Raw genomic sequence first — 26,375 nt, 5'->3', positions numbered from 1 at the left:
TTAAAAACCATGCAACACACGCATGCCATACATAAAACTATAAAAGCCTGGGGGAGATGTCTCAATTCCCACAGGTAGAAAGCATTACTGAAAACAGAGCTAGCGGAAGTGATGGTATTCCAGCTGAATTATTAAAAAACGTAAAAGAGGATGCTGCAAAATGTTGCACTCAAAATGCCAATACATTTGGAAAACTCAACAATGTCCACAGGATTGAGAAAGGACAGTTAACATTCCAAACTCAAAAAAGGGCAATGCCAAAGACTGTTCAAATTACAACACAACTGCTCTCATTTCACATGCAAACAAGGTCATGGTCAAAAGCCTACAATTTAGGCTTCAGCAATATGTGAACCAAGAACTATCAAAAGTACTAACTGGGTTTTGAAGAGGCATGGGAATTAGAGCTCAAATTGCTAAAATTCAGCGGAATATGGAAAAAGCAAGGAAATGGTTATGACCCAGGGTGACAGTTAGGTAAGCCTCCAGAGTATCTTTATTTCTCTTGGGAATGGTTAAACAAATGACCCTCCAGTAACCAATAAGGCTCCACCCTCAGTCCCCTAAACAAGCATTGATCACCCAGCGAGACCACTAGGCAAAAGTCAAGGCATAAGACAAGGGCAGTTTTGATAGCAAAGTCTTCAAGGCTAAGACAAGAAAGTCCTCAAAGCAAGTCAAAGCAGTCCTTGAAACAAGCAGTCTTCTCAGCAAGGCAAAAGGTCTGAGTCACAGCCGAGAGAGTGTAATCTGAAAACATACACTTGTTCCTGGCAAAAGCCCCTTCTCACTGTGTCTCCCTAAGTGGTATTCCCTAGGTCAGTGATGGCGAACCTTTTTTTCCTCAGGTGCCGAAAGAGCATGGGCACGCACTATCATGCATCTGTGAGTGCCCACACCCATAATTCAAAGTCTGGGGAGGGCAAAAACAGCTTCCCTCGCCACCCAGAGGCCCTCTGGAGGCTGGAAATGGTCTGTTTCCCAACTTCTGGTGGGCCCAGAAGGCTCACGTGTCACCTTCCACAGGCTTCTGGGGAGCCGAGGGAGGGTGAAAACGCTCTCCCCATTCCCCCAGAGGATCTTTGGAAACCAAAATTGCCCTTCCAGAGCCTCTATGTGAGCCAAAGATCAGCTGGCCAGCACCCACATGCACGTTGGATCTGAGCTAGTGCAACGGCTCGTGTGCCAGCAGATATGGCTTCGCGTGCCACCTGCGGCACCCGTGCCATAGGTTCACCATCACTGCCCTAGGTAATCCATGTGAGGAGGGGTGGGGTGCCCTCCTCCTAAGTATTGGGCTGTCCTGTGCTGACTCCGACTCCTCTCCATTCTTTGCACTTGGGGATCAGGCAAGGGAAGCAGTTGCTCCTCTCCATAGTTCTGCTGCTCCTCTGCTCTGCTGCCTGCCTTTTCCCTCTCCGCCCATCTTGCTCAGTCATCCTCTGCCCTTTCTTCCTCCCTCCCTATTCTTCTGAGGCCCAAGGGATCTGGGACTGCCTTGTCCTCCTCCCCAGGTCATTCCTCCTGGGCCATAGGGACTGTGCCATCCACCTCCACCAAGCCCATCTCCATCTCCTCCTCCTCATCCTCGGATGCAGGCTTCAACAAGACCATGACAGGAATTTCACAAAAACATCTACTTTTGCTCTATTGACTATGCTAGACTACACATCTTTGATTGTTTAGATCCCAACAACCTGTGGCAAGTTCAAAGAGATGAGAGTACCAGACCATCTTATCTGTCTCCTGAAAAACCCATATGCGGGTTAAGAAGCACTGGACATAGAATAACTGATAGGTTCAAAATAGGGAAAGGAATACAACAATGCTGTACATTGCCACCTTGCTTATTTAACTTATATGCAAGGAACATCATGCAAAATGCCAGACTGAATAAATCACATATTAAAATTAAGACTGCTGGGAGAAATATTAACAACCTCAGATATGCAGATAATATCATTATAATGACAGAAAGTGAAGAGGAGCTAAAGGGCCTATTGATGAAGATGAAAGAGGAGAGGGTAAAAGTTGGCTGGAAATTCAACATTAAAAAAACTAAGATCATCATTATTATTATTATTATTATTATTATTATTATTATTATTATTTATTGGATTTGTATGATGCCCCTCTCCGTAGACTCGGGGCGGCTAACAACAGTAATACAAAACAGCATGTAAATCCAATACTAAAACAGCTAAAAAACCCTTATTTGTAAAACCAAACATACATACAAACAATGCATAAATTGTAAGGGCCTAGGGGGGAAGAATATCTCAGTTCCCCCATGTCTGATGGCAAAGGTGGGTTTTAAGGAGCTTACGAAAGGCGAGGAGGGTGGGGGCAATTCTAATCTCCGGGGGGAGTTGGTTCCAGAGGGCCGGGGCCACCACAGAGAAGGCTCTTCCCCTGGGTCCCACCAAATGACATTGTTTTGTTGATGGGACCCGAAGAAGGGCCACTCTATGGGACCTAACCGGTCCCTGAGATTCGTGCGGCAGAAGGCGGTCTCGTAGATAACCTGGTCCGGTGCCATGAAGGGCCTTATAGGTAATGACCAACACTTTGAATTGTGACCGGAAATTGATCGGCAACCAATGCAGACTGCGGAATGTTGGCGTTACATGGGCATTTTTGGGAAAGCCCATGATTGCTCTCGCAGCTGCATTCTACACAATCTGAAGTTTCCGAACACTTTTCAAAGGTAGCCCCATGTAGAGAGCATTACAGTAGTCGAGCCTTGAGGTGATGAGGGCATGAGTGACTGTGAGCAGTGACTCCTGGTCCAAATAGGGCCGCAACTGGTGCACCGGGCGAACCTGGGCAAACGCCCCCCTCGCCACAGCTGAAAGATGTTTCTCTAATGTGAGCTGTGGATCGAGGAGGATGCCCAAGTTGTGGACCCTCTCCAAGGGGGGGTCAATAATTCACCCCCCAGGCTGATGTACGGACAGATGGAATTGTCCTTGGGAGGCAAAGCCCACAGCCACTCCGTCTTATCAGGGTTGAGTTTGAGTCTGTTGACATCCATCCAGGCCCCAACAGCTTCCAGACACCGGCACATCACTTCCACTGCTTCGTTGACTGGACATGGGGTGGAGATGTAAAGCTGGGTATCATCAGCATACTGATGATACCTCACCCAATGCCCTGGCATTCAGTCATGCCATTTTCTGGCAAATAGAAGGGAAGAAATGGAAGCAGTGACAGGTTTTGTTTTCTTGGCTCACTTGCTTTCAAGGTCACTGCAGATGGCGACTGCAGCCATGAAATTAAAAGATGCTTGCTCTTTGGGAGGAAAACTATGGCAAATCTAGACAGCATATTAAAAAGTGGAGACATCATCTTGCTTACAAAGGTGTGTATAACCAAAGCTGTGGTTTCCCGAGTAATAATGAATGGCTGCGAGAGAGAAACCATAAGGAGGGCTGAACACCCAAGAATTTATGCTTTCAGATTGTAGTGTTGGAGAAGACTCTTAAGAACCCCTCGGCCTGCGAAGAGATCAAATCAGTCAATCCTAAAGGAAATTAACTCTGACTATTCTCTGTAAGGATAGATCCTGAAGCTGAAGATCAAATATTTCGTTATCTAATGAGAAAAGAGAACTCATAGAAAAAGACCCTGATATTAGGAAAGATTGAAGGCAAAAGGAGAACAGGATGAGATAGTTTGTTTGTTTGTTTGTTTGTTTGTTTGTTTGTTTGTTTACTTACTTACTTACTTACTTACTTATTTATTTATTTATTTACTTATTTATTTATTTATTAAATTTGTATGCCGCCCCTCTCCGCAGACTCGGAGCGGCTCACAACAGCAACAGAAAACAATACCTGTATATAATACAATTCAATAATTAGAAAGCTAAAAACCCATAATTTAAAAAACATGCACACAACATACCATACATAAACAGTATAGAACTGGGGAAGATATTTCAGTTCCCCCATGCCTGACGGCAGAGGTGGGTTTTAAGGAGTTTGTGGAAGGCAAGGAGGGTAGGGGCAGTTCTTTTTTTTCTTTTTTTTAATAAATTTTATTGATTTTATAGGTTTACAAAAAACAAACATATAACAGTGCACAGTGCATGTGCCCATCACCAAACAACACACACACACCGTCACCCCCATCACCCCTATAGAAGGATTCAAAGAATTTTAAGTTATTTATCTACCTATTGATCCTTGACTCTATCTTGAACGATTTTTACTAAAAGAGTGATTGTAATTTATTTTTCGTATTTACATCACAGATTCTACTTAACATATAATCTTTTACCTTGTTCCATCGCACCATCAGCTTCTCTAGTTTATTCTCATCAAAATTATTTAATCTTATTTCCATAATTTCAAAATGTATGTGATCCACCATGTACCAGTACCAATTCTGTAGTGTCCATTTTGTAGAGTCTTTCCATCCTAATACTATCACCGCTTGAGCGCTTTCCAATGCTACAGTTTTAATTTCTTTAGATTCTCCTAGTTCCCTATATTTAATTAAGATTGCTGTTTCTTTTGTAATTATCCAGTTGATGTTTAACATTTTGTTACCGTATTTTTCGCTCCATAAGACGCAGTTTTTTTCCTCCCAAAGTAGGAAGAAAAATCAGCCCCGTCTTATGGAGCGAAGATGCAGGCAGGGAGGGGTGGGAGGCTGCGAACTCGGAAGCGCCATCCCGCCGGCTGGCTGGCTAGCTGCTGCCTGGCCCCCTCCCTCCCGGAGGAGGGTCTCCCTCCGCACCACCAGCGGCGCTCCCCCCGCCAGCCAGTCAGCCAAGCCCCGCGCCCGCCAGAACCGGCTCCTCGCTCTCCCCCCGCCGCCCGCCGCATTTGCAGGAGGTGGGGAGGGTCGGGCAGCCCGATGCCGGCAAAGTTTTTCTCAGCGGAGGTCTTCAATGTCGGGGGCGCTCGGGCGGTTGCGCGCGCTCCCTATCTCCCTGCTAGCCCACTCGGAATATTCAAAATAAGAAAAGCCTTTGCCGGCGAAGGTTTTTCTTATTTTGAATATTCCGAGTGGGCTAGCAGGGAGATAGGGAGTGCGCGCAACCGCCCAAGCGCCCCCGACATTGAATATCACCTTCGCCGGCCCCGCCTCTCCTGCAACCCCCTTGCTGAGAGCCCGGGGCGAAAGTGCTCTCGGCAAAGGTGAGGCGGGCAGGGCGTGCGCGCGTCACCGCTGAGAAGAACGGAGAGAGAACGAGAGTGAGTGACAGCAACAGACAGCAAGATAGAGAGAAAGTGAGAAAGAGAGAGTGAGAGAAAGGGGGGGAGAGAAAGAGATAGCAAGAGAGAGAGAACAAGAGAAAGAAAGAGCGTGAGAAAGAAAAAAAGAGAGAAAGAGTGAGAGAGAGAGAAAGAAAGCAAAAGAGACAGAAAGAAAACAAGAGAGAGAAAGTGAGAAGAAGAGAGAGAAAGAGGGGGAGAGAGAAAGAGAGAGGGGGAGAGAGAGAAAGAGAGGGAGAGGGAGAAAGAGAGTGCGAGAGGGGGGAGAGATAGCAAGAGAGGGAGAGAGAGAAAGAGAGAGGGAAAGGGGGGAGAGGGGGAGAGAAAGAGAGAGGTAGAGGGGGGAGAGAGAGAGGGAGAGGGAGAGAGAGAAAGAGAGAGGGAAAGGGGGAGAGAGGGGGGAGAGAAAGAGAGAGGGAGGGAGAGAGAGGAAATAAAGGAAGAGGAGAGAGAGAAAGGAAGAGAAAGAAAGAAAGAGGGATAGAAAGAGAGAGAGAGTGAGAGATGCTCAGTGAGCCTTTCTTTGAAGTTGCCTTTCTTTCTTTCTTTCTTTCTTTCTTTTTCTCTCTTTCTTTCTTTTTCTCTCTTGCTCTCTTGCTCTTTCATTCTTTTTTCTTTCTCTTTCTTTCTTTCTTTTTCTTTCTCTCCTTCCTTCCCTCCTTCCATTTCTTTCATTCCCCCTCTCTATTTTTATTTCTCTTTCATTTTCTTTCTTTCTCTCTTTCTTGCTTTCTTTCTTGCTCTTTTTCTTTCTCTCTTTTACCTTCCCTTCCTCTATTTCTTCTTTTTTTTCTCCTTCCTACCTTCTTCCCTCCCTCCCTCCCTTCAGTCCTTCCTCTCTTACTCTCCCCTTTCATAAGTTTCCTTGCTTCCTTCCTCTGTTCCTGTCCCTTCCCCCTTTCTTTCTTTCTTTCTTTCCTTCCTTCCTTTCCTCCCTCCATTTCTTGCTTTCCTTTTCCTTCCTCCCTTCTTTCCTCCCTCACTCCCTTCACTCCTTCCTCTCTTCCTCTCCCCTTTTTGGCTCAAAATATTTTTTTTCTATTTTCCTCCTCTAAAATCTTGGTGCGTCTTATCAGCAGGTGCGTCTTATAGAGCGAAAAATATGGTAATTTCATTCTGGACTACCTTCCAGAATTTCTGTATTTCTGCACATTCCCAGATCATATGCATAAAAATTCCTTTTTTCTGGCACCCATGCCAACATTTACTCTTCTCTTTCCCCTGGAAGTGTGCAATTTGTACAGGTGTATAATACCACTTATGTAAGATTTTTCTTCTCATCTCTTTAACTCTCGTATTTTTAATCTTGTATATATTTTCTATTATTTCTTCCATTTCTTTTTCGTCTATTTGTAAATCGTCCTGCCAACATCTTGTTAAGCTTTTAACTACTTCTTCTTCCCTCTGCAATAGCATTCTATATATATTACTGGCTTGTGCTTTACTTTCATTTATCTTCACACTTATTATTTTTTCCAAGCTATTTTCTTCTCGTAAAAAGGCTTCTTTATTCTCACTTTTATTTAAATATGTACATATTGCATTAATCTGCAACCATTTCTGTTTACCGATCCACCATTCCAATCTAGTTCTACTAACTCTTCCATCTTTCTCATATAACTGTTCAATTCTCATTACCCCTTTACTATTTAATATTTTAATAATTCTAGTTAAATTAGCATCGTCCCCTATATTCAATTCGTGTAACGTTGCTAGCTTGGATATCTTTATTCCACTTGTCCTCTGCCATTTAAGCCATATTTCTAAACATGCTTTAAAAGGATCACTTAGGGTACTGGTTTCAATTCTACTCCAATTTTTAAATAATAGTTCTTTGTTATTTATATTATTAATTTCTCTTTCTAATTCTACCCATTTCTTTCCCCCCCCATAACTGTAGCTCAATTAACCTTTCGATTTGAAATGCATTTCTATATAATACTAGGCATGGGCTTCCCCAACCTCCTTCTTTTTCTTGTGCAAACTGCCAATGCTTCCTTATTCTGGATTTTTTCTCTCCTTCAATCCAAAAGTTTAGTCTATTATCCCATTCTCTTAATTTTGCCTCAGGAAAGCTACCCGGTAAAACTTGAAACAAATACATCATCTTTGGTATTATCATCATCTTAAGGGCCCTAATCTTAGCCATTCTTCCTAAATTTTTACCCTTCCAATTTTTGATCTGCTTCTGAATTTTTTTCCATATTAAGTTGTAATTGGCCGTTGTTATTTTTGATGGATTTTTAAATAACCAAATTCCCAAATATTTCATTTTTTTACAACCTAATTTCAATCCTGAGATTTTTTGAATCTCAATTTGCTCTTTAGGGCCAGTATTTAAACATATTATCTCTGATTTTTCTATATTAACCTTAAGCCCAGATTGATCTTTAAATTGCTGAAGTAATATCATTATTTTTTTCATCATTTCAATTGGGGTTTCAGACATTACTATAGCATCATCTGCAAATAAATTTAATTTCAGTTCAAGTTCCCCTATTTGATAGCCTCTCCATTCCTTATCGTTTCTAATTTTATTTGCTAAGGTCTCAATTGCTAATGCAAATAGCATTGGGGATAATGGGCAACCCTGTTTAGTTCCATTTTGAATTTTAATCGTTTCTGTTCTATTGCCATTTACTCTAATTTGAGCTACATTATCCTTATATATTGTTTCTATAACTTTACAAAATTTATTTCCCATATTTAAATCTTTACATAGTTGGAATAGGTATTCATGATTAACTTTGTCGAAAGCCTTATAAACATCTAATTTTAAAATGCTTAATTTCCTTTTGGTACTGGTAGCATGGTGTAAAACATTGATCACGTTTCTTATTGGTTCAAAGATTTTCCTTCCTTTCACAAATCCATATTGATCTTCTCCAGTTATTTTTGGTAATATATTCTCCACCCTATTTGCCAATATTTTCATGAATATCTTGTAGTCCTGATTTAACAGGCTAATGGGGCGATAGGAACTAGGATCCATTAAATCACGATCTGGTTTTGGGACCGTTATAATTTCTGACATTTTCCACATCTGTGGAGTTTCAAAGGTCTCCATTACATTATTAAACAATTTCTCCCTATACGGTAGTAATTCATTCATATACACTTTATAATATTCAGCTGTAAAACCATCTGGACCTGGAGCTTTAGCAGGTTTCAATCCCTTAATAACTCTAGATATCTCCTCACTTGTAATTTTTGCATTTAACATTTGACTGTCCTCTTCCTTTAATTGCTTTTTAACCTCTGAAGTTTGTGAAACAACATACTCTTTTTTATATAATTCCCCATAAAAATCTCTCATTATTTTTTCCATTTCTACAGTATTGCATTTTATTAAACCATCCTTATCTTTTAAAGCAGAGATATAAGATTTTTCTTTTCTTTTTTTTAAATAGTGTACCATTTGCTCCATAGATTTATTGTTCCAACTTCTAATTCTATGTTTCATAATCATCTTCATTTTATTCCAATTTTCCTCATCAAGTAATTGTAATTGCTTTTTCTTAAATGATAATAATAAATTCCATTCTCTGTTTCTTGTAATTTTTAAGGTTTCTTGGATTAAAGCTATCTCTTTTAATAAATTATTTCTCTTAACATTCCAGGATTTCCTAAGGAAAGCTTCCGTACTAATGCAATTGCCCCTCATCACTGCTTTATGTGTATCCCAAACTATTGTTTTTTTAATCTCGCCTGTTGCATTAATACTAAAGAATCCATTGAGTTCCTTTTGTAATTTAATTCTACTCTCCTCATTTGCTGAGACAATGGGGTTATACCTCCAAATTCTTTGTTTATTACAAGCCTCTATTTCTAACACAGCTGACAAAGGAGCATGATCTGCTTTCTTCAACTTTACCTTATCTGTTTTGTTAATTAACATATAATCTATACAGCTAAATTTATTATGTCTTGCAGAGTAGAAAGTCTCTCTATTAACTACATTTTGATGAAGGTCCATCATATTAATTTTATTTAGATGTAACTTTTTCTTTTCCCTCTTCCCTGTTGTTAATTCCAAATTAAAATCACCTGCTAAAATCACTATGCCTTCCGTAAAGTTATCTAATTTCTGTTTTACATTTATTATGAATTGTTTTGCATTTACGTTAGGGGCATAAATAACCGCTAAAGTTACTAAATTATTTCTTATTTTCCCCTTAATAAATAACATTCTACCATCCTTGTCCCTCTTAATATTGCTTAACTGAAAATCCACTCTTCTGTGAACCAAAATAGCTACTCCTTTTGCTTTGTTCGTTCCTTTCGACTCATAAACTTTTTCCCATTCTATATTTGATACTAATTTGTCTGTTTTTTTCCCTTCCCTTATGAGTCTCTGAAAGGAATAAAATATCTGCCTTACAGTCTTTAGCCAGCTTCATGATTCTACATCTCTTTTTCTGTGATGAAAGCCCGTTTACATTGAGAGATAGAAGGCCTAAATCACCCATTTACATAAACTAAATGCATTTCCTCTTTCAACAAAACAGAGCCTGCCGGAGAATTGTTTATTTTCCCAATGAATCCACACCCTGGTGCCTCTAACCTGACCCCCCCCCCAGGGGAAGGCAACGAAAAAAACCTTCCGTTACTGAGAGGCACTCTTAGATCTACGTTCCCTCTGAAAGCCCTCCCTTCTTCCCCATTTTACAAGATAATAAAAGATAGGGGCAGTTCTAATCTCAGGGGGGAGCTGGTTCCAGAGGGTTGGGGCCGCCACAGAGAAGGCTCTTCCCCTGGGACCTGCCAAATGACATTTTTAGTCAATGGGACTTGGAGAAGGCCAACTCTGTAGGACCTAACTGGTCACTGGGATTCATGCGACAGAAGACGGTCCCGGAGATATTCTGGTCCGATGCCATGAAGGACTTTATAGGTCAAAACCAACACTTTGAATTGTGACTGGAAATTGATCTGCAACCAATGCAGACTGCGGAGTGTTGGTGTAACATGGGCATACCTTGGAAAGCCCATGATTGCTCTCGCAGCTGCATTCTACATAGTACATTGATGTAGCAAGTAACAGTTTGGGCGAACTCCAGGAGGAAGTGGAGGACAGGCAGGGCCTAGTGGCATGAAGAGTCAGACATAACTTAACAATTGAACAACAACTCATTTCATATATATCCCTTTAATTCAAGCTTTCTCTTAAATTGTAAATGTTTCATCTGTCTAGGAAGGAGAGACACTGGCATTGAAGTTGAATAGTAAATTTCAATGGCCTCCATTGTGACTTAGATTAAGACCACCACAACAAAGACTCCTATAATATCCAGATTTTAATTCTGGCAGAAGACTTCAATATAAAAATTGATTACTTATCAAAATTCACAATATTAATCAGGAATCAATCTTAATGATAAACATTCAATTGAGAAAGAATAGTAGCTGGGAAAATGAATTATGAAAAAAATAAACCACTCAAAAGAATCTAAAACCATTGGCTTATGGTCTTATCTCGAAAAATGATGTTTAATTAAGAAATGAATGGTTTCAATATGTACAAGAAACAGCTCTGCTCAACTTTCTTTCCTCAGCATCTTCTCAGTCCTATGGAAGATAATTGTCAGCTCTATGAGGAGGCGTAAGAAACAGAAACTAAAGAATAACAGAAATGCCAGTTTATTGCACCATAAATCAATGGAAAACAAAACCCCTAAAAACAAACCTGTATCTTCGTCACAAATATACAAAATGAATACAACATAATATACAGAACTAAAGAAAACAAACCCACAATTCCATACACTAGATATAAATACCTAATATTAGGTCGCTTGATAGTGATAGTCAAAAATATTGAATTGCATTAAATTTATTAGATTTGTATGCCGCCCCTCTCTGAAGACTCGGGGCGATTGACAAATTATGTCTTCTATATAAGAAATAAATATATGTATGTAGTGAAAGAAAATATTAATTTATGATAAGCAAATAACTATCTATGTGCATATAAAGAACACTACTGAAACTGAATATGTTCTATATGTTGTTTAAGTTTATATGTTCATTTGTCTGTTTATCTTGGGTTTTTTCTTTCCTTTTTTCTTTGAATGTTCTGTTCGTTTAATTTTTTATCTTTTCTTTCTATTTTTATATGTAGAAACTTAATAAAGATTATTTAAAAAAAAAGAAATGTCAGTTTATAATTATAGGGTAGAATAACAGAACCTTGAAAACCTATCCAAGTTTCTATTTATCCCATTTTATAATAAAGAACCAAGAGGGCATTATTTGGAATGTCTTTTTAACATTTGCTTCAATGTCTGGACTGAGTAATGTTTTTTGCAAAACCCTCCCTGATTGTTCTTCCCTATCTTTCCCAAAGGTATCTCTAAATTCCTTTGCATAACAAAGAAAAAGGCAAAAGTCAGTCCCAGTCTCTACTTTTCCATTCACTGTTTTCTAAACCAGTCAAGTGACTGGAGCTTTAGAAATGGAACAAATGTTAGCTTTTTTGGGGAGGGGGGGGTTGCCTTTCTTTCTAAGAACCAAACCTGATTCAAATACTTTATTTCAATTAATCAAACTCTATCATACAAACAATTTCAAAATAATACCTAAAGTACAACATCATAAATCAATTTACCTTTTCCATAGATGCCTTGTAGACAAAGTCAGTCCTCTCACTCATCTCCCACAATATATAGTTTGCATCAACTGGTTTAAGAGTTTTCTCATCCACATATCTGTATACAACAGAAGCACAGTGCAGTGTCTTTTCTATGAGTATAAAGCCATAGTGAGGATTCAAGTATATTTATCATCTGCTAACTTTTCTCTACCTCCGTTCCAATAAATTTTCCAATGTTGCTAGCATTTGTCCTTTGTCAGATAAAATTGGAAGAGTTTTGCACAGACCGGAGAGAGAGAGCCCTCCACCCTTTTCAGGGGACATTTGTGGGACAAGGATCAAAGAAGTTAAGATAACAGTTGTGACTATGTGATTTGTGCACGTATAAAAAGGTGTAGTTCTACAATAGCACAGTTGTACTCATCATCTTGATTTCTTTTGACACCTTCAATTCTTGCCCTGAAGATTGGGGAAAAGGTCTATAATATATACTTCCTAGTGCATCTTTTTCTCATTCTACACACTGTTTTAAATTTTACTTACATCTCAACACGAGGAAGAAAATCCTGAGTATAATGGATCTGTATTGGGCAGCCATATTTGTTTACATCAAATATTACTTCCTATGGAAAAGACAGTTTAGTATGGTTAAAAAACAAAAACAAAACAAATTGCATCAGTTAGTTCACTAAAATAAAAAGGTAATTTTTACCTTGTCTTTTTTATGGCTTTTGTCTCTGAGATACAGCCTAATGTGAGAGAAAGAGATTCTGAACTGTAATTGTAATATTACAATATTTGACAACACATTCAATATTATCTATGCCATCTGCATTAGTTAAATGATTCAGCCTTTTACCACTTCATAAGGAATATAGGTCCCTAAATTTTTTATGGGTGGTGAGTCATAACACAATATATTTGATACATATGAGAATTAATAAAGAGGATGGTTATGAAACAACTAATCATAATTACTATTGCCAATAATTAAAGATATTTCCAGGATATGTGCCGGATTGTGGCCAGGAGGATAAAACAACTTGTATCAGAGAGTTTAATGTGTGGTTAAGGCAATGGTGTAAAGCTGAAGGTTTTGGCTATGTAAGTCATGATGTTAGTAGGTGGTCTAATAGGGAGTTGTTTAAGAGGGATGGTTTGCATCCATCATACAGAGGTACCCAGGTGCTCGGTGAGGAATTCAGAACTTTTTTGGACAGGCATTTAAACTAGGTAAAGGGGGCAGAGATGTAACTGATGTGGATGATTTCTGTCCCCGACCAATGAGGATAAATCAGTTTCTGGAAGCTTATGAAAAGGGAGCTGTAAATAGAATAGATGTAGTTGTTGATGATAAGGGGCAAACTAATAATGAAAATAATGTTCTTCGGGTAATGTGCACGAATGCTCGAAGCTTGAGCAACAAGATCTGTGAGTTAATGGCCATAATATCTAGAGATAATTTGGATCTGGTTGCCATAACTGAGACATGGTTTAAGGATTCTAATGAATGGGAAATATCCATACCAGGATATACACTGTATAGGAAGGATAGAATAGAGAGAAAGGGAGGTGGAGTAGCCATTTATGTTAAAGAAAGTCTAAAAACAACACTACAGTGATCCCCCGCTCGTTGCGAGGGTTCCGTTCCAGGAGCCCCTGCAACGAGCGGGTTTTCGCGAAGTAGCGATGCGGAAGTAAAAACACCATCTGCGCATGTGCAGATGGTGTTTTTACTCCCACAGCGCTAGCGAGGAGCCGAAGATTGGGGGTGGCGCGGCTGTTTGCCGCCGGCATGGGGGGCTTCCTAGCAGCCCCCCAAACCCGGGTTGGGGGTCCGGGGGGCGCTGTCTCTCGGCGCTTTCGAGCTGAGTCCGGGAGCGAATTCACTCCCGGACTCAGCTCGAAAGCGCCGAGAGACAGCGTGGACAGGCCCGTTCCTTGGCGCTGTCTCTCGGCGCTTTCGTGCTGAGTCCGGGAGCGAACTCGCTCCCCGACTCAGCTCGAAAGCGCCGAGAGACAGCGTGGACAGGCACGTTCCTTGGCGCTGTCTCTCGGCGCTTTCGTGCTGAGTCCGGGAGCGAACTCGCTCCCGGACTCAGCTCGAAAGCGCCGAGAGACAGCGTGGACAGGCCCGTTCCTTGGCGCTGTCTCTCGGCGCTTTCGTGCTGAGTCCGGGAGCGAACTCGCTCCCCGACTCAGCTCGAAAGCGCCGAGAGACAGCGTGGACAGGCCCGTTCCTTGGCGCTGTCTCTCGGCGCTTTCGTGCTGAGTCCGGGAGCGAACTCGCTCCCCGACTCAGCTCGAAAGCGCCGAGAGACAGCGTGGACAGGCCCGTTCCTTGGCGCTGTCTCTCGGCGCTTTCGTGCTGAGTCCGGGAGCGAACTCGCTCCCCGACTCAGCTCGAAAGCGCCGAGAGACAGCGTGGACAGGCCCGTTCCTTGGCGCTGTCTCTCGGCGCTTTCGTGCTGAGTCCGGGAGCGAACTCGCTCCCTGACTCAGCTCGAAAGCGCCGAGAGACAGCGTGGACAGGCCCGTTCCTTGGCGCTGTCTCTCGGCGCTTTCGTGCTGAGTCCGGGAGCGAACTCGCTCCCCGACTCAGCTCGAAAGCGCCGAGAGACAGCGTGGACAGGCCCGTTCCTTGGCGCTGTCTCTCGGCGCTTTCGTGCTGAGTCCGGGAGCGAACTCGCTCCCGGACTCAGCTCGAAAGCGCCGAGAGACAGCGTGGACAGGCCCGTGCGGCGAGAATGAACGGCGTGGGCGGGCGAAGGGCGGGCGGCAGCGAGGAGTTTGCGTGGGCGGTGGGGAAACTCCTCGCTGACGCCAGCAAGAGGGGGAAGACCCAGGAAAGCCACCCAGCAGCTGATCTCCCGGTTGCCATCTACGCATGCGTGCCCATAGAAAAAACGCACGCATGCGTAGATGGTATTTTGACTTCCGGGTTGAAAAATCGCGAAGTACCCTGTTCGCAATGGTTGGGGACGCAATAAATGGGGGATCACTGTAATTCAAAATACGTGTAAAGATCTGGAGACTCTCTGGATTTGCATGCAAAATAAAGACGGTTCTTTCATTAGAATTGGGGTGATCTATAGGCCTCCAGGGCAATCTGAGGAATATGACAACAAGATGGTAGATAAAATTACCCAAATGGCAGTAAAGGGAAATATTGTGGTTATGGGTGATTTCAACATGCCTGATGTTGACTGGAATATCCCCAGTGTCCTTACATGCAAAAGTAAGAATATAGTAGAGGCCTTTACAGGAGCAGCTCTGGCACAGCTGGTTAAGACACCAACTAGAGGGGAGAATATTCTAGATTTAGTTTTTACAAATGGGAATTGGGTTTCAGAGGTCAAGGTGGGAGAAAATTTAGGTTGCAGTGACCATCTATGTTTGTGGTTTGATGTAAAAACTGATTGTGAGCAATCCTATACTGCAACCAAAGTATTGGATTTCAGAAAAACAAATTTTAATGCAATGGGGGAATATTTAAATAATGAATTAAAGGGGAGGGATAAAGTGGCAGGAGCGAGCACCCAGTGGACTGTATTAAAAAAGGCCATCTTAAAAGCCACAGGACTGTATGTAAGGCAAATAACTAAAGGTAAAAGGAAGAAGAAACCGCTATGGTTTAGCAATGATGTAAGGGCTATAGTCAATGAAAAAAAGGCTGCCTATAGGAGGTATAAAGAGTCTGGAAGTATAGCTGATAGAGAGGTGTATAAAATGAGACAGAAGGAGGCAAAGCAGATAATACATGCTGCTAAAGCCTCAAAAGAGGAAGAAATTGCCAAATCTGTAAAGAAGGGGGATAAAACCTTCTTCAGATATATTAGTGATAGGAAGAAGAAAAACTGCAGCATCACGAAGCTTAGTACCGGGAATAATACATGCATTGATGGGAATAAGGAGATCGCTGACCATTTCAATAGCTACTTCTGTTCAGTTTTCTCAAAATACACCTTACAAAATAATACTATAGAGGGATATAGCATTGCTTCCAGCTGTACAGATTCAGCTCCAGTGATCTTAGAAGCCGATGTCTTAGAAGAACTTGAACGATTAAAGATAAATAAGGCAATGGGTCCAGATGGCATCCACCCCAGAGTTCTTAAAGAACTCAAATCTGTCATTGCTACCCCCCTGACTGATTTGTTTAACCAATCCCTGTTAGCAGGAGATGTTCCTGAGGATTGGAGAATGGCCAGTGTTGTGCCTATCCACAAGAAGGGCAGTAGAGAAGAAGCTGGTAACTACAGGCCAGTTAGCGTGACATCAGTTATAGTTAAAATGATGGAGACTCTACTCAAAAAGAGGATAAATCAGTACCTAAAAAACAATAACTTATTGGACCCAATTCAGCATGGCTTTACTGAAGGCAAATCATGTCAGACTAATCTCATTGATTTCTTTGACTATGTCACAAAGGTGTTGGATCAAGGTGGTGCTGTGGATATTGCCTATCTGGACTTCAGCAAAGCCTTTGATATGGTTCCACATAAAGAGCTGATAGATAAATTAGTGAAGATTGGACTTAATCCCTGGATAGTTCAGTGGATTTCAAGCTGGCTGAAGCATAGACATCAGAGAGTTATTGTTAATGGCGAGTATTCTGAGCAGAGACAGGTTACAAGCGGTGTGCCACAAGGGTCTGTTCTGGGTCCTATTCTTTTTAATATGTTTGTGAGTGACATAGGGGAAGGTTTGGTAGGGAAGGTTTGGCTATTTGCCGATGACTGTAAAGTGTGCAATAGGGTTGATATTCCTGGAGGGGTCTGTAATATGATAAATGATTTAGCTTTACTAGATAAATGGTCAAAGCAATGGAAACTGCAGTTTAATGTTTCCAAATGTAAAATAATGCACTTGGGGAAAAGGAATCCTCAATCTGAGTATTGCATTGGCAGTTCCGTGTTAGCAAAAACTTCAGAAGAGAAGGATTTAGGGGTAGTGATTTCTGACAGTCTCAAAATGGGTGAGCAGTGTGGTCGGGCAGTAGGAAAAGCAAGTAGGATGCTTGGCTGCATAGCTAGAGGTATAACAAGCAGGAAGATGGAGATTGTGATCCCCTTATAGAGACCACATTTGGAATACAGTACTGTGTTCAGTTCTGGAGACCTCACCTACCAAAAGATATTGACAAAATTGAACGGGTCCAAAGATGGGCTACAAGAATGGTGGAAGGTCTTAAGCATAAAACGTATCAGGAAAGACTTAATGAACTCAATCTGTATAGTCTGGAGGACAGAAGGAAAAGGGGGGACGTGATCGAAACATTTAAATATGTTAAAGGGTTAAATAAGGTTCAGGAGGGAAGTGTTTTTAATAGGAAAGTGAACACAAGAACAAGGGGACACAATCTGAAGTTAGTTGGGGGAAAGATCAAAAGCAACATGAGGAAATATTATTTCACTGAAAGAGTAGTAGATCCTTGGAACAAACTTCCAGCAGACGCGGTTGGTAAATCCACAGTAACTGAATTTAAACATGCCTGGGATAAACATATATCCATCCTAAGATAAAACACAGGAAATAGTATAAGGGCAGACTAGATGGACCATAGGTCTTTTTCTGCCGTCAGTCTTCTATGTTTCTATGAAATGCCTATTATTATTGTAGTCAGTTGCATGCATAGTCAGTCATGTTTAGACTGGATTTGGAATTTTTATCCACCCACCTAGTCTTTCCAAAGACCTGGTATAGACAGATGTTTGATAGTGTTTAAGGTATTGTCACAGATTGCAAATTGTTTCTAATAAAGCTGCCTTTTGCAATGGACTGATTGTGATTTTTGTCAATGCTGATGGTATTCCAGTTGGTTTGGCATTTCACTGTCCTATTACTATCTTTATTTTATTTTGCAACAATAATTCTATCTAGAGCTTTTGGTTCTACTTGAGTCCACTATTCAAACTGGGCTTCTAATTACTTGATTTGTCCAGGTATTAATTGTCTAAATAGTATATTATCCACTGAGTTTTGGACTTTAAGATATTCCTCATAGTCATGTGTTCACTTCTAATCATCTTCTTGATTTTGGTGTATTTTATGTTGTCAATTTGAAGGACGCTCAGCTACTTGTAGTAATTGTTTTCATCCACAGCCTTTATGTTATCTCTATAGGACATGTGAATTTCTATAGTTTTCACTATTTTTTCCCTGTTGATGATGAGGCTGGCACATTTGTCCAGGCCACATTCCATTGCAATGTTTTGTTTATATGTATGCAATGCTGAGCAGCAATTTTAAATGTTTTCCTAGTTTTAAATGCATGCTCATGTAAATATTGTATGGTAGCCTTAGTTTGACTTGATAGATGAATCTATGGAACACAAACAAACACTAGTGGTGATATTGAGTCTCCTTGAAAATTTTATCTCCTGACAGCAATAGCAATAGCACTTAGACTTATAAACAACCCCATAGTGGTTTACAGCACACTCTGGGCAGATTACAATGTCAGCCTACTGCTCTAACAATCTAGGTCCTCATTTTACTGACTTTTGAAGAATGGAAGCTAAGTCAACTTGATATTAACCTTTTCTGGCCTATTACAGTTCACTAGCAACTGTGTCTTTCATTGTGTCCTTGATCTTTGCAGAAAGCTTCTGATGTTTGTACTGACTCATATGGCAGGGAGTTGAGTGCTTTCTTTCAACTAATCCATGCTACATTCAAATTGATCTTCCTTCTTTTGTAGTTTTCCAAAATCATCTTACCGATTAGGAGGTAACCCTCTAATGTTTGGGCAATTTTCTTTCTGCTCAGGTGGGTAGAGTTTGTTTTTAGCTAGATGCTACTGGATTGCTACCATTATCAGTTAAAATTTGAAAGTCCTAGGTAAGTGGATAATTGCCTGGTGCTGGCCTTTTTCTTCAATCTTTCATTATCACATAGATTTTGCCAGATATTAACTACTTGTCAACCTTTTGAAGTATGCTATTAAATTGCTTGGCAATGAGTGAGTATAGACTAGTCATGCAAAAAATCATGCAATTCATCTTTATCCAGTGCTGATCAATTCTTGATCTACCTTAAACCCACCTCTGCCGTCAGGCATGGGGGAACTGAGATATTCCTTCCCCCTAGGCCTTACAATTTATGCATGGTATGTTTGCGTGTATGTTTGGTTTTATAATAAGGTTTTTTTTAGTTGTTTTAGTATTGGATTGTTACATGCTGTTTTTATCATTGTTGTTAGCCGCCCCAAGTCTACGGAGAGGGGCGGCATACAAATCCAATAAATAATAATAATAATAATAATAATAATAATAATAATAATAATAATAAAAAAAAAACTTTTATCCACTACTTTTGTTGCTTTTGGGGGGGTTGGTTTTTTATTCTTATCCATCTCTTTTATTCAAATTGCATTCTTGTTGTATGCAAACAGAACTGTGTTGTTTTTTCCTTAGTTGTTGACTAGTTCACTGCATCCTCTCTGTGATAAATTTGTAGAAACATTTCTTATTCAACTGAAATAACTTATTCTGCCTATAGTGTGCAGTTTGATCTTCATATTTGCTGATCTTCATGCTTATAGTTGCTAATAAAGCCATTGCTTTATTATTTCTAGTACTTCCTTAATCTTTCCTGTTTTTACAGGTATTTATTTATTAGAGTTGGAAGGGACCTTGCAGGTCATCTAGTCCAACCCCTCCAGCTCAAGCAGCTCCCCCCTCCAGCTCAAGCAGGAGTTCCTATATCATTTGAGACAGATGGCAGTCCAATCTCCGCAGTCTGCATTGGCTGCCGATCAGTTTCCGGTCACAATTCAAAGTGTTGGTTATGACCTATAAAGCCCTTTATGGCACCGGACCAGAATATCTTCGGGACCGCCTCCTGCCGCACGAATCCCAGGGACCGGTTAAGTCCCACAGAGTTGGCCTTCTCCGGGTCCCGTCGACTAAACAATGTCGTCTGGCGGGACCCAGGGGAAGAGCCTTCTCTGTGGGGGCCCCGACCCTCTGGAACCAGCTCCCCCCTGAGATTAGGATTGCCCCCACCCTCCCTGCCTTTCGTAAACTCCTTAAGACCCACCTTTGCTGTCAGGCATGGGGGAACTAAAACACCTCCCCCTTGCCCATGTTGTTTTGTAGATTGATTGACTGTGTGCCTGTTGTTGGTTTTTTATATATACTGTTTTTATGAGATTATTAATTTTAAATTATAACTAGATGGGTGGGCATTGGATTTGGTATTATGTTCTGTACTGTTTTTTTATTATTGTTGTGAGCCGCCCCGAGTTTGCGGAGAGGGGCGGCATATAAATCCAATAAACCTAAACCTAAACCTAATCTCCCCTTGAAGGTCGCAAGTGTAGGGGCTCTCACAACCTCCACTGGCCAGCTGTTCCACTGATCGATTGCTCTCACCATCAGAACGTTTTTCCTCACTTCTAGATGATATTTCTTGATCTTGATAGTTTCTAGATGATATTTCTTTATTAGGCATTGTTTGATCTTCTTGTTCTTCAGCTCTTTTTTTCATCTATTATAGATTGCTTGCATCTGATCTCAATTTGCTAATCTTATTTTCCAGGCTGAGTTTTCATTTTGGTGATGCAGTGTTTGCCTTTTAAAAAAAATCAATTGTTGCTACTTTGTTTACAGGAAAAGTATAATGTGTAAAGAAGCCTTTATGGTTCCTTTTTACAGTCAATACTCAGAATTAGATGCAGATTTAACCATTTTAAATGTTTAGTTTTATATGTAATTCTTATATACTTCTTACCAAGGTATAGTGAAGGTAAAATTCTCACAATCTGAAGATTTACTATGACAAAAGAGAAAAAGGTGTTTATACATATACAGGATTCCAAATATATACATATACAGCATTGTATGAATATGACTTTTAACCTTCTCTTTCAGTGTCCCCAAATCACATCTTGAGCTAGTTGGTTAAAACTGTAAAGGTATATTATAGACAAGAGTGGGTTCCACTTACCTTTGCCACTGGTTTGCATTGCGACAAATTGCGCTCGCACACTCGCTTATCCTCAGTTTCCAGACAACATACCCTTGGAGGCCCTGAGGTTCAGCTGTGGCTGCTAAATGCCAGATCAGTTAATAACCAGGCTGCTCTTATTCAAGATCTCATTCAGGAGGAATGAGCTGACCTAATAGCAGAATTCCAGTATTTGAGGGGTTGCCACAAAGAAGAGGGGGACAAATTATTTTCCAAAGCACCAGAATTCAGGACAAGAAACAATGTTTGGAAACTACTCAAAGAGAGAAGCAACCTGGAGTTAAGAAACTTCCTAACAGTGAAGAATGTCTGTAACCAGTGCAACAGCTTGCCTTCAGAAATTATGGGTGAAGTAGACCCAGAGACAGGGTTTGAGCAATCGGTACTTTTATTCAGCTCAGAGAATAAGTGACAGCTCAGCAAGGTAAAGTGACGATTCAGCGAGTACCGACTGGCTCTGCAGGGAGAAGCCGCTTCTTTTATACTTTTGCGGTTCCCGCCAAAGCGAGAGCCGGCCGCGTCTGAGCCAATCAGGAGCGACTTCCTGCTTGGGCTCAGACAGCGCTGGAAAAGAGGAACAAACTATTTACAGCGTTACAAGGTAGCCATTTCAGGATACAACACCCCTCCCCTCATAGTTGGACCCATCCATCAAGAAAGCCACGTGACGAAGTCGTCCAATCGGTGAGGCCTTCGAGACTCTCGCGCTGACCTGCGCAGTCCATTTTCTCCTTCGCCACTGACTGTGGAGGATGGCTCGCCGCTGTTCTCCCGGTGCGGCGGACTAGGCCTGGCGGGCCCAACGAAGGCCTCGGAGGACGAGGATGGCTCGGCGTCACTGGATGGTTCCCCCTGGCCCGATAAGTCTCTCTGCGTGTTTCTTAGTTCGGGCAATGTATAAAAGTCTGTTGAGGGGGGAGAGTCCGAGTCAGCGGGTTGTTGTAATTGGTTTTCAGTTCGTTTCCGAATGTGGTCTATGTGTCGTTTCCACAAACGACCATCCTCCAGTTTAACAATATAAGTCTTGGGTGCATTTTGCTTAACAATAATTCCCTTCATCCAGTTTACATTTCCATCAAAGCATTTTACATATACATTTTGACCCAAATACATTTCTCTTTCTGGTTTTATGCACATTTGGTTATTATTCAAACAGAACCTTGGGTTTAACCTGTCTAGTGGTGACCTCAACTTTCTCCCCATCAATAACTCTGCAGGGCTTACATGTGTGTGCGAGTTAGGGGTAATGTGCTGGGTTAATAAGAATTGGTCCAAGTTCTGTTGCACATCTCCAGGGCCTGACCTGTGCAATGCCTCTTTAGCCACCCTTACGTAACGTTCTGCCAACCCGTTAGCCCAGGGCGAGTAAGGCGAGATGAGGGCATGTCTGACCCCCAGGCCATCTAGGAATAATTCGAATTGCCTGGCTGTTAGTTGTGGTCCATTGTCAGACACCAATAGATCAGGGCAACCATGGGATGCAAACAGTCTGCTCAATACCTTGATAGTGGCACTTGTGGTTATGTTGTTCATTGCTATTATTTCCAACCATTTGGAGAAAGCATCAACCACTATTAGGAAATACTGAGACCCCACTGGGCCAGCAAAATCAATGTGGATCCTAGACCAAGGGCCAGCAGGCTGTTCCCACTCAGCCGGAGTTGTTTTGGGGGGATTGGGCCTAGACTCTTGGCACGGGTCACACTTTGAAACCCAACTTTCAATATCAGCATCAAGCCCTGGCCACCATAAATGCCCCCTTGCTAGGCTCTTCATCCTGACAATCCCAGGATGGCCCACGTGTAACATTCTGAGTACCTTTTCCCTTAGGCGTTTGGGGATGATCACTCTATCCCCCCACAGCAAACAACCTTTTACATATGACAATTCAAGCCTTTTGTTCTTAAAATCACACAATTCAGGTTTAACAATATCATTTTGCCATCCCTTTAGAACACAGTTCACTACTTGTTTCAGGATTTGGTCTTGCTGCGTGTGTGCAGCTACCTCTTTTGCTGTGGTTAGTGGGTTTTCCTCGAGTTCTATCATTAGCACGTCTGTGGTTGGAACAGGGTCTTCTACCAAGTCTGCTATGGGGCATCTGCTGAGGCCGTCTGCATGATTGATTTCCTTCCCCCCCTTGTGGGTGAGCTCATACTGATACCCAGAGAGGAAAAGGGCCCATCTGATTAGTCTTGGAGACATAAAAGGTGGAGTGGGCTTGTTGGGGGCTAGCAGGCCTAGTAGGGGTTTGTGGTCAGTGACTAGCTCAAAATTTCTTCCAAAAATGTAATTGTGAAACTTCTTTACCCCTGCCACTAATGCCAGAGCCTCCTTGTCTAACTGGCTATAATTTCTCTCTGTGCTGGTCATGGTTCTTGAAAAAAATGCTATTGGGGCCTCTGTCTGATTAGGTAGAACGTGAGCTAGGACTCCTCCTATGCCGTACGGCGAAGCGTCGCACGTGAGCCTAATGGGTAGTGAGGCACTATATTGGACTACTACACTTTTAGAAGTTAGTAAATTTTTTATTTGAGCAAAGGCTTCACGTTCAATTTTCCCCCATGTCCAGCGGGCTTCCTTCTGGAGTAAACGATGGAGAGGCTCTGCTACTGTTGCCTTCTGCTTTAAAAAAACGGAATAAAAATTAAGGAGGCCCAAAAATGCTTGCAACTCACTCTTATCTCGTGGCTCTGGGGCTTCTCTAATTGCTCTCAGCTTCTCAGTTGTGGGGTGGATACCTTCCTTATCTATTTTATATCCTAGGAATTCAATACTGTTAGTTCCCCAGACACATTTATCAGGCTTGATTCGTAACCCTTTGTCCTGTAGCCTCTTAAGTACTTCCCTTATTCTTTTGTTCACTTGTTCCTGGTTTTCCCCTGCAATTAAGATGTCATCAAAATATGGGATGGCCCCATTTACCCCTGACAATAGGCGTTCCATGATGCTCTGGAATATCCCTGGGGCTATGCTCACCCCAAACTGTAACCTCGTGCATTTGAAAGCCCCCCTGTGCGTTACAATTGTTTGAGCGTTTGCTGTTTGTTCATCGACCGGAAGTTGCTGGTAAGCCTGCGCCAGGTCGATCTTTGCGAACCTTTTCCCCTCCCCCAGGGAGTGTAAGAGTTGTTGCACAACCGGAATGGGGTAGGGGTGGTGTTGGAGTGCCTTATTCAGGGTTGATTTGTAATCAGCGCAAACTCTTAAGGAGCCATCTGGCTTCAGGGGTGTCACTATGGGAGTTTCCCATGGCCCCTGTTCCACAGGGACCAAGATACCTTGACTAATGAGTTTGTCCAGCTGTAAGTCTAGCTTGGGGAGAAGCGGGAGGGGAACCCTGCGAGGTTTCAGTCTAACTGGTGGGACCTTGGGGTCAATAGAGAAAGATATGGGGGTTCCCTTATACAATCCTAAGGTGGGGCTGAACACTTCAGGGAACTCTTTCACAAAGTTAGGCATAATATCACAGTTTACATTACACACACCCGAAATTTCAATCCCCAACGGTTCCATCCATGCTAGCCCTAGCAGGGAGTGTTTGGCCCCCGTCACAATAAGCATGGGAAGGGTACATTTGACATTCTTAAATACAATAGGTACATTTGCAGTTCCCAGGACCGAGATTACCCCCCCTTGGAAGTCTCTGATCACCAAAGAGGTTTGAATTAGGTCAGCCTCAGACACATTAGGCATATATAGCTTAAATTTTTCCCAGGGCATGATGGTATATCTCGAACCCGTATCTAGCTCCATTGAGCAAGGCTGGTTATTTAGCAACAACGAGATAACAATTTTAGCCCCCTTTTTGGTTGCCGTGTTATTCACGGAATATTGAGAGTTACCTCTATTGTAGTCTCGGTTAGCGGTGGGGTAATTCCTTTGACCCGAGTTGCGGAACGGTCTCCTTTCTCGCGATTGGGGGGGGTGGTTTTGGGGTCGCTGGTATTGTTGTGTGGCAAAAGTTTCTTCTGGTGCCGTTGCCCTGCATGCGATGGCGATGTGGCCTCTCCGGTTGCAACGGCGGCAAGTGGTGTCGCGGAACGGGCATCGATGGCGCTGGTGATTTCCCCGGCAGCCCGCGCAGGGGGCTGGATGAGTAGCTCTAGGGTGTCTCGGTTGGTCTTGCAGGAGGAGGCAGTCGTCCCCGTTGCTAGTTAGCTGGCCGCGGACGTCTGTTCCCATGGTGCTGGGAGACTCGGCGTCGATTTTGGCAATGGTTTCTCGCCTTCCGTGCTCTTTTAATTCTCTTGCCGCTGCGTCGGCTGCTTCCGCGGTTTGCGCTAATTTGATTACGGTTTGTAGAGTCGGCTCGTCTTCGGTGAGGAGTTTACTTCTCACTGTGTGGTTCTTCATGCCGAAAATCAAGGCGTCGGTGAGGCGAGCTTCCGGATCTTGAAACTTGCATTGAGCGAGTACCGTTCGAAGCCGCGTTGTGAATTGGCTTATCGACTCGGTTTCTCTCTGAGCCATCATGTGAAATTGATGCCGGTAAACCACGGCTGGTCTGGTTGGTTTAAAATGGCTCGCTAGTTTCTGTTGAAGGACGTCCCACGCTGTGGCTCTTGCTTGTTCTGGTTCGGTGAGAGTTTGGGCAAGTCTACGGATCTCTGCGCCGCAGTAGTTTAGAAAAATAGCCCGTCTGCGATCGGCTCCGGCGTCCTGCATTCCCGCCGCCTCGAGGAATATCTCGAAGGTGGCCATGTACTCGTCCCAAGTCATTTTCTCGGCATCGAAAAGTTCTGGAGCCTGGCCGATCTGGATTTTGTCCATGTTGCACGCGAAGTTCTTCCGTTCGTTCGTCGCCAGTGAAGTAGACCCAGAGACAGGGTTTGAGCAATCGGTACTTTTATTCAGCTCAGAGAATAAGTGACAGCTCAGCAAGGTAAAGTGACGATTCAGCGAGTACCGACTGGCTCTGCAGGGAGAAGCCGCTTCTTTTATACTTTTGCGGTTCCCGCCAAAGCGAGAGCCGGCCGCGTCTGAGCCAATCAGGAGCGACTTCCTGCTTGGGCTCAGACAGCGCTGGAAAAGAGGAACAAACTATTTACAGCGTTACAAGGTAGCCATTTCAGGATACAACAATGGGTGCTCAAAACTGAAAAGCCGCAGTGAGACTAGTTGAAAAATAGTGGGCTCCAATGAATTCTGTGAAAATCCAGCCAAACTAACCACTGTCAGGGGAGCCTTTGGACCGGAACCATCTTGCAGGGATGGTGAAGAAGGAGAGGTGTCTCGGACAAACAAGAGGAACAAGTTCCTCAGCAGGTCAGAGCCAGCTCTTTGAATCAGCAAAGGGGTGGCAGCCATTTCAAAATGACCATTTCAAAGCTAGGGTAACTGGACTAAGTTTTTGTGCAGGAGCGGTGTTTTCAATGGAGTGTTGGAACTGGGTGAGTGACTGGCCAACTCACAGGTAAAAGAAAATAGCTAATTAGCAATCAGGAAATTTCATGAAGGGAGAAGGACAAAACAGACACTAAAACATAAAAACCCAAGAAGATTCTTATTTTTACAATTGAACTCGGAGAAATTTAAAAATAAAACAAAAGAAACAAAAGGAAAGAACCTGGGGGAAAAGGTTT

The 26,375-nt window shown here is 42.4% G+C and overlaps 1 protein-coding gene across 2 annotated transcripts in view; it reads right to left on the bottom strand.

Annotated features, from left to right (window-relative positions):
• LOC139157369 (cation channel sperm-associated auxiliary subunit epsilon-like) overlaps positions 1 to 26,375 on the bottom strand; it is a 129,167-nt gene that overhangs the window by 10,838 nt on the left and 91,954 nt on the right. For both annotated transcript variants that reach the window (XM_070734067.1, XM_070734068.1), the window contains 4 exons: positions 20,554 to 20,595; positions 12,530 to 12,566; positions 12,361 to 12,440; positions 11,833 to 11,932 (listed from right to left, as the gene is read on the bottom strand). In XM_070734067.1, the coding sequence (XP_070590168.1) occupies positions 11,833 to 11,932; positions 12,361 to 12,440; positions 12,530 to 12,566; positions 20,554 to 20,595 (259 nt within the window). The remainder of the gene's footprint in view (positions 1 to 11,832; positions 11,933 to 12,360; positions 12,441 to 12,529; positions 12,567 to 20,553; positions 20,596 to 26,375) is intronic.

This window comes from Erythrolamprus reginae, chromosome 1 (assembly GCF_031021105.1).
Source record: "Erythrolamprus reginae isolate rEryReg1 chromosome 1, rEryReg1.hap1, whole genome shotgun sequence".
NCBI classification, from domain to species: domain Eukaryota; kingdom Metazoa; phylum Chordata; class Lepidosauria; order Squamata; family Dipsadidae; genus Erythrolamprus; species Erythrolamprus reginae.
The sequence above is the reverse complement of the archived record's forward strand: the minus strand, read 5'-3'. Positions and strand labels throughout refer to the sequence as shown.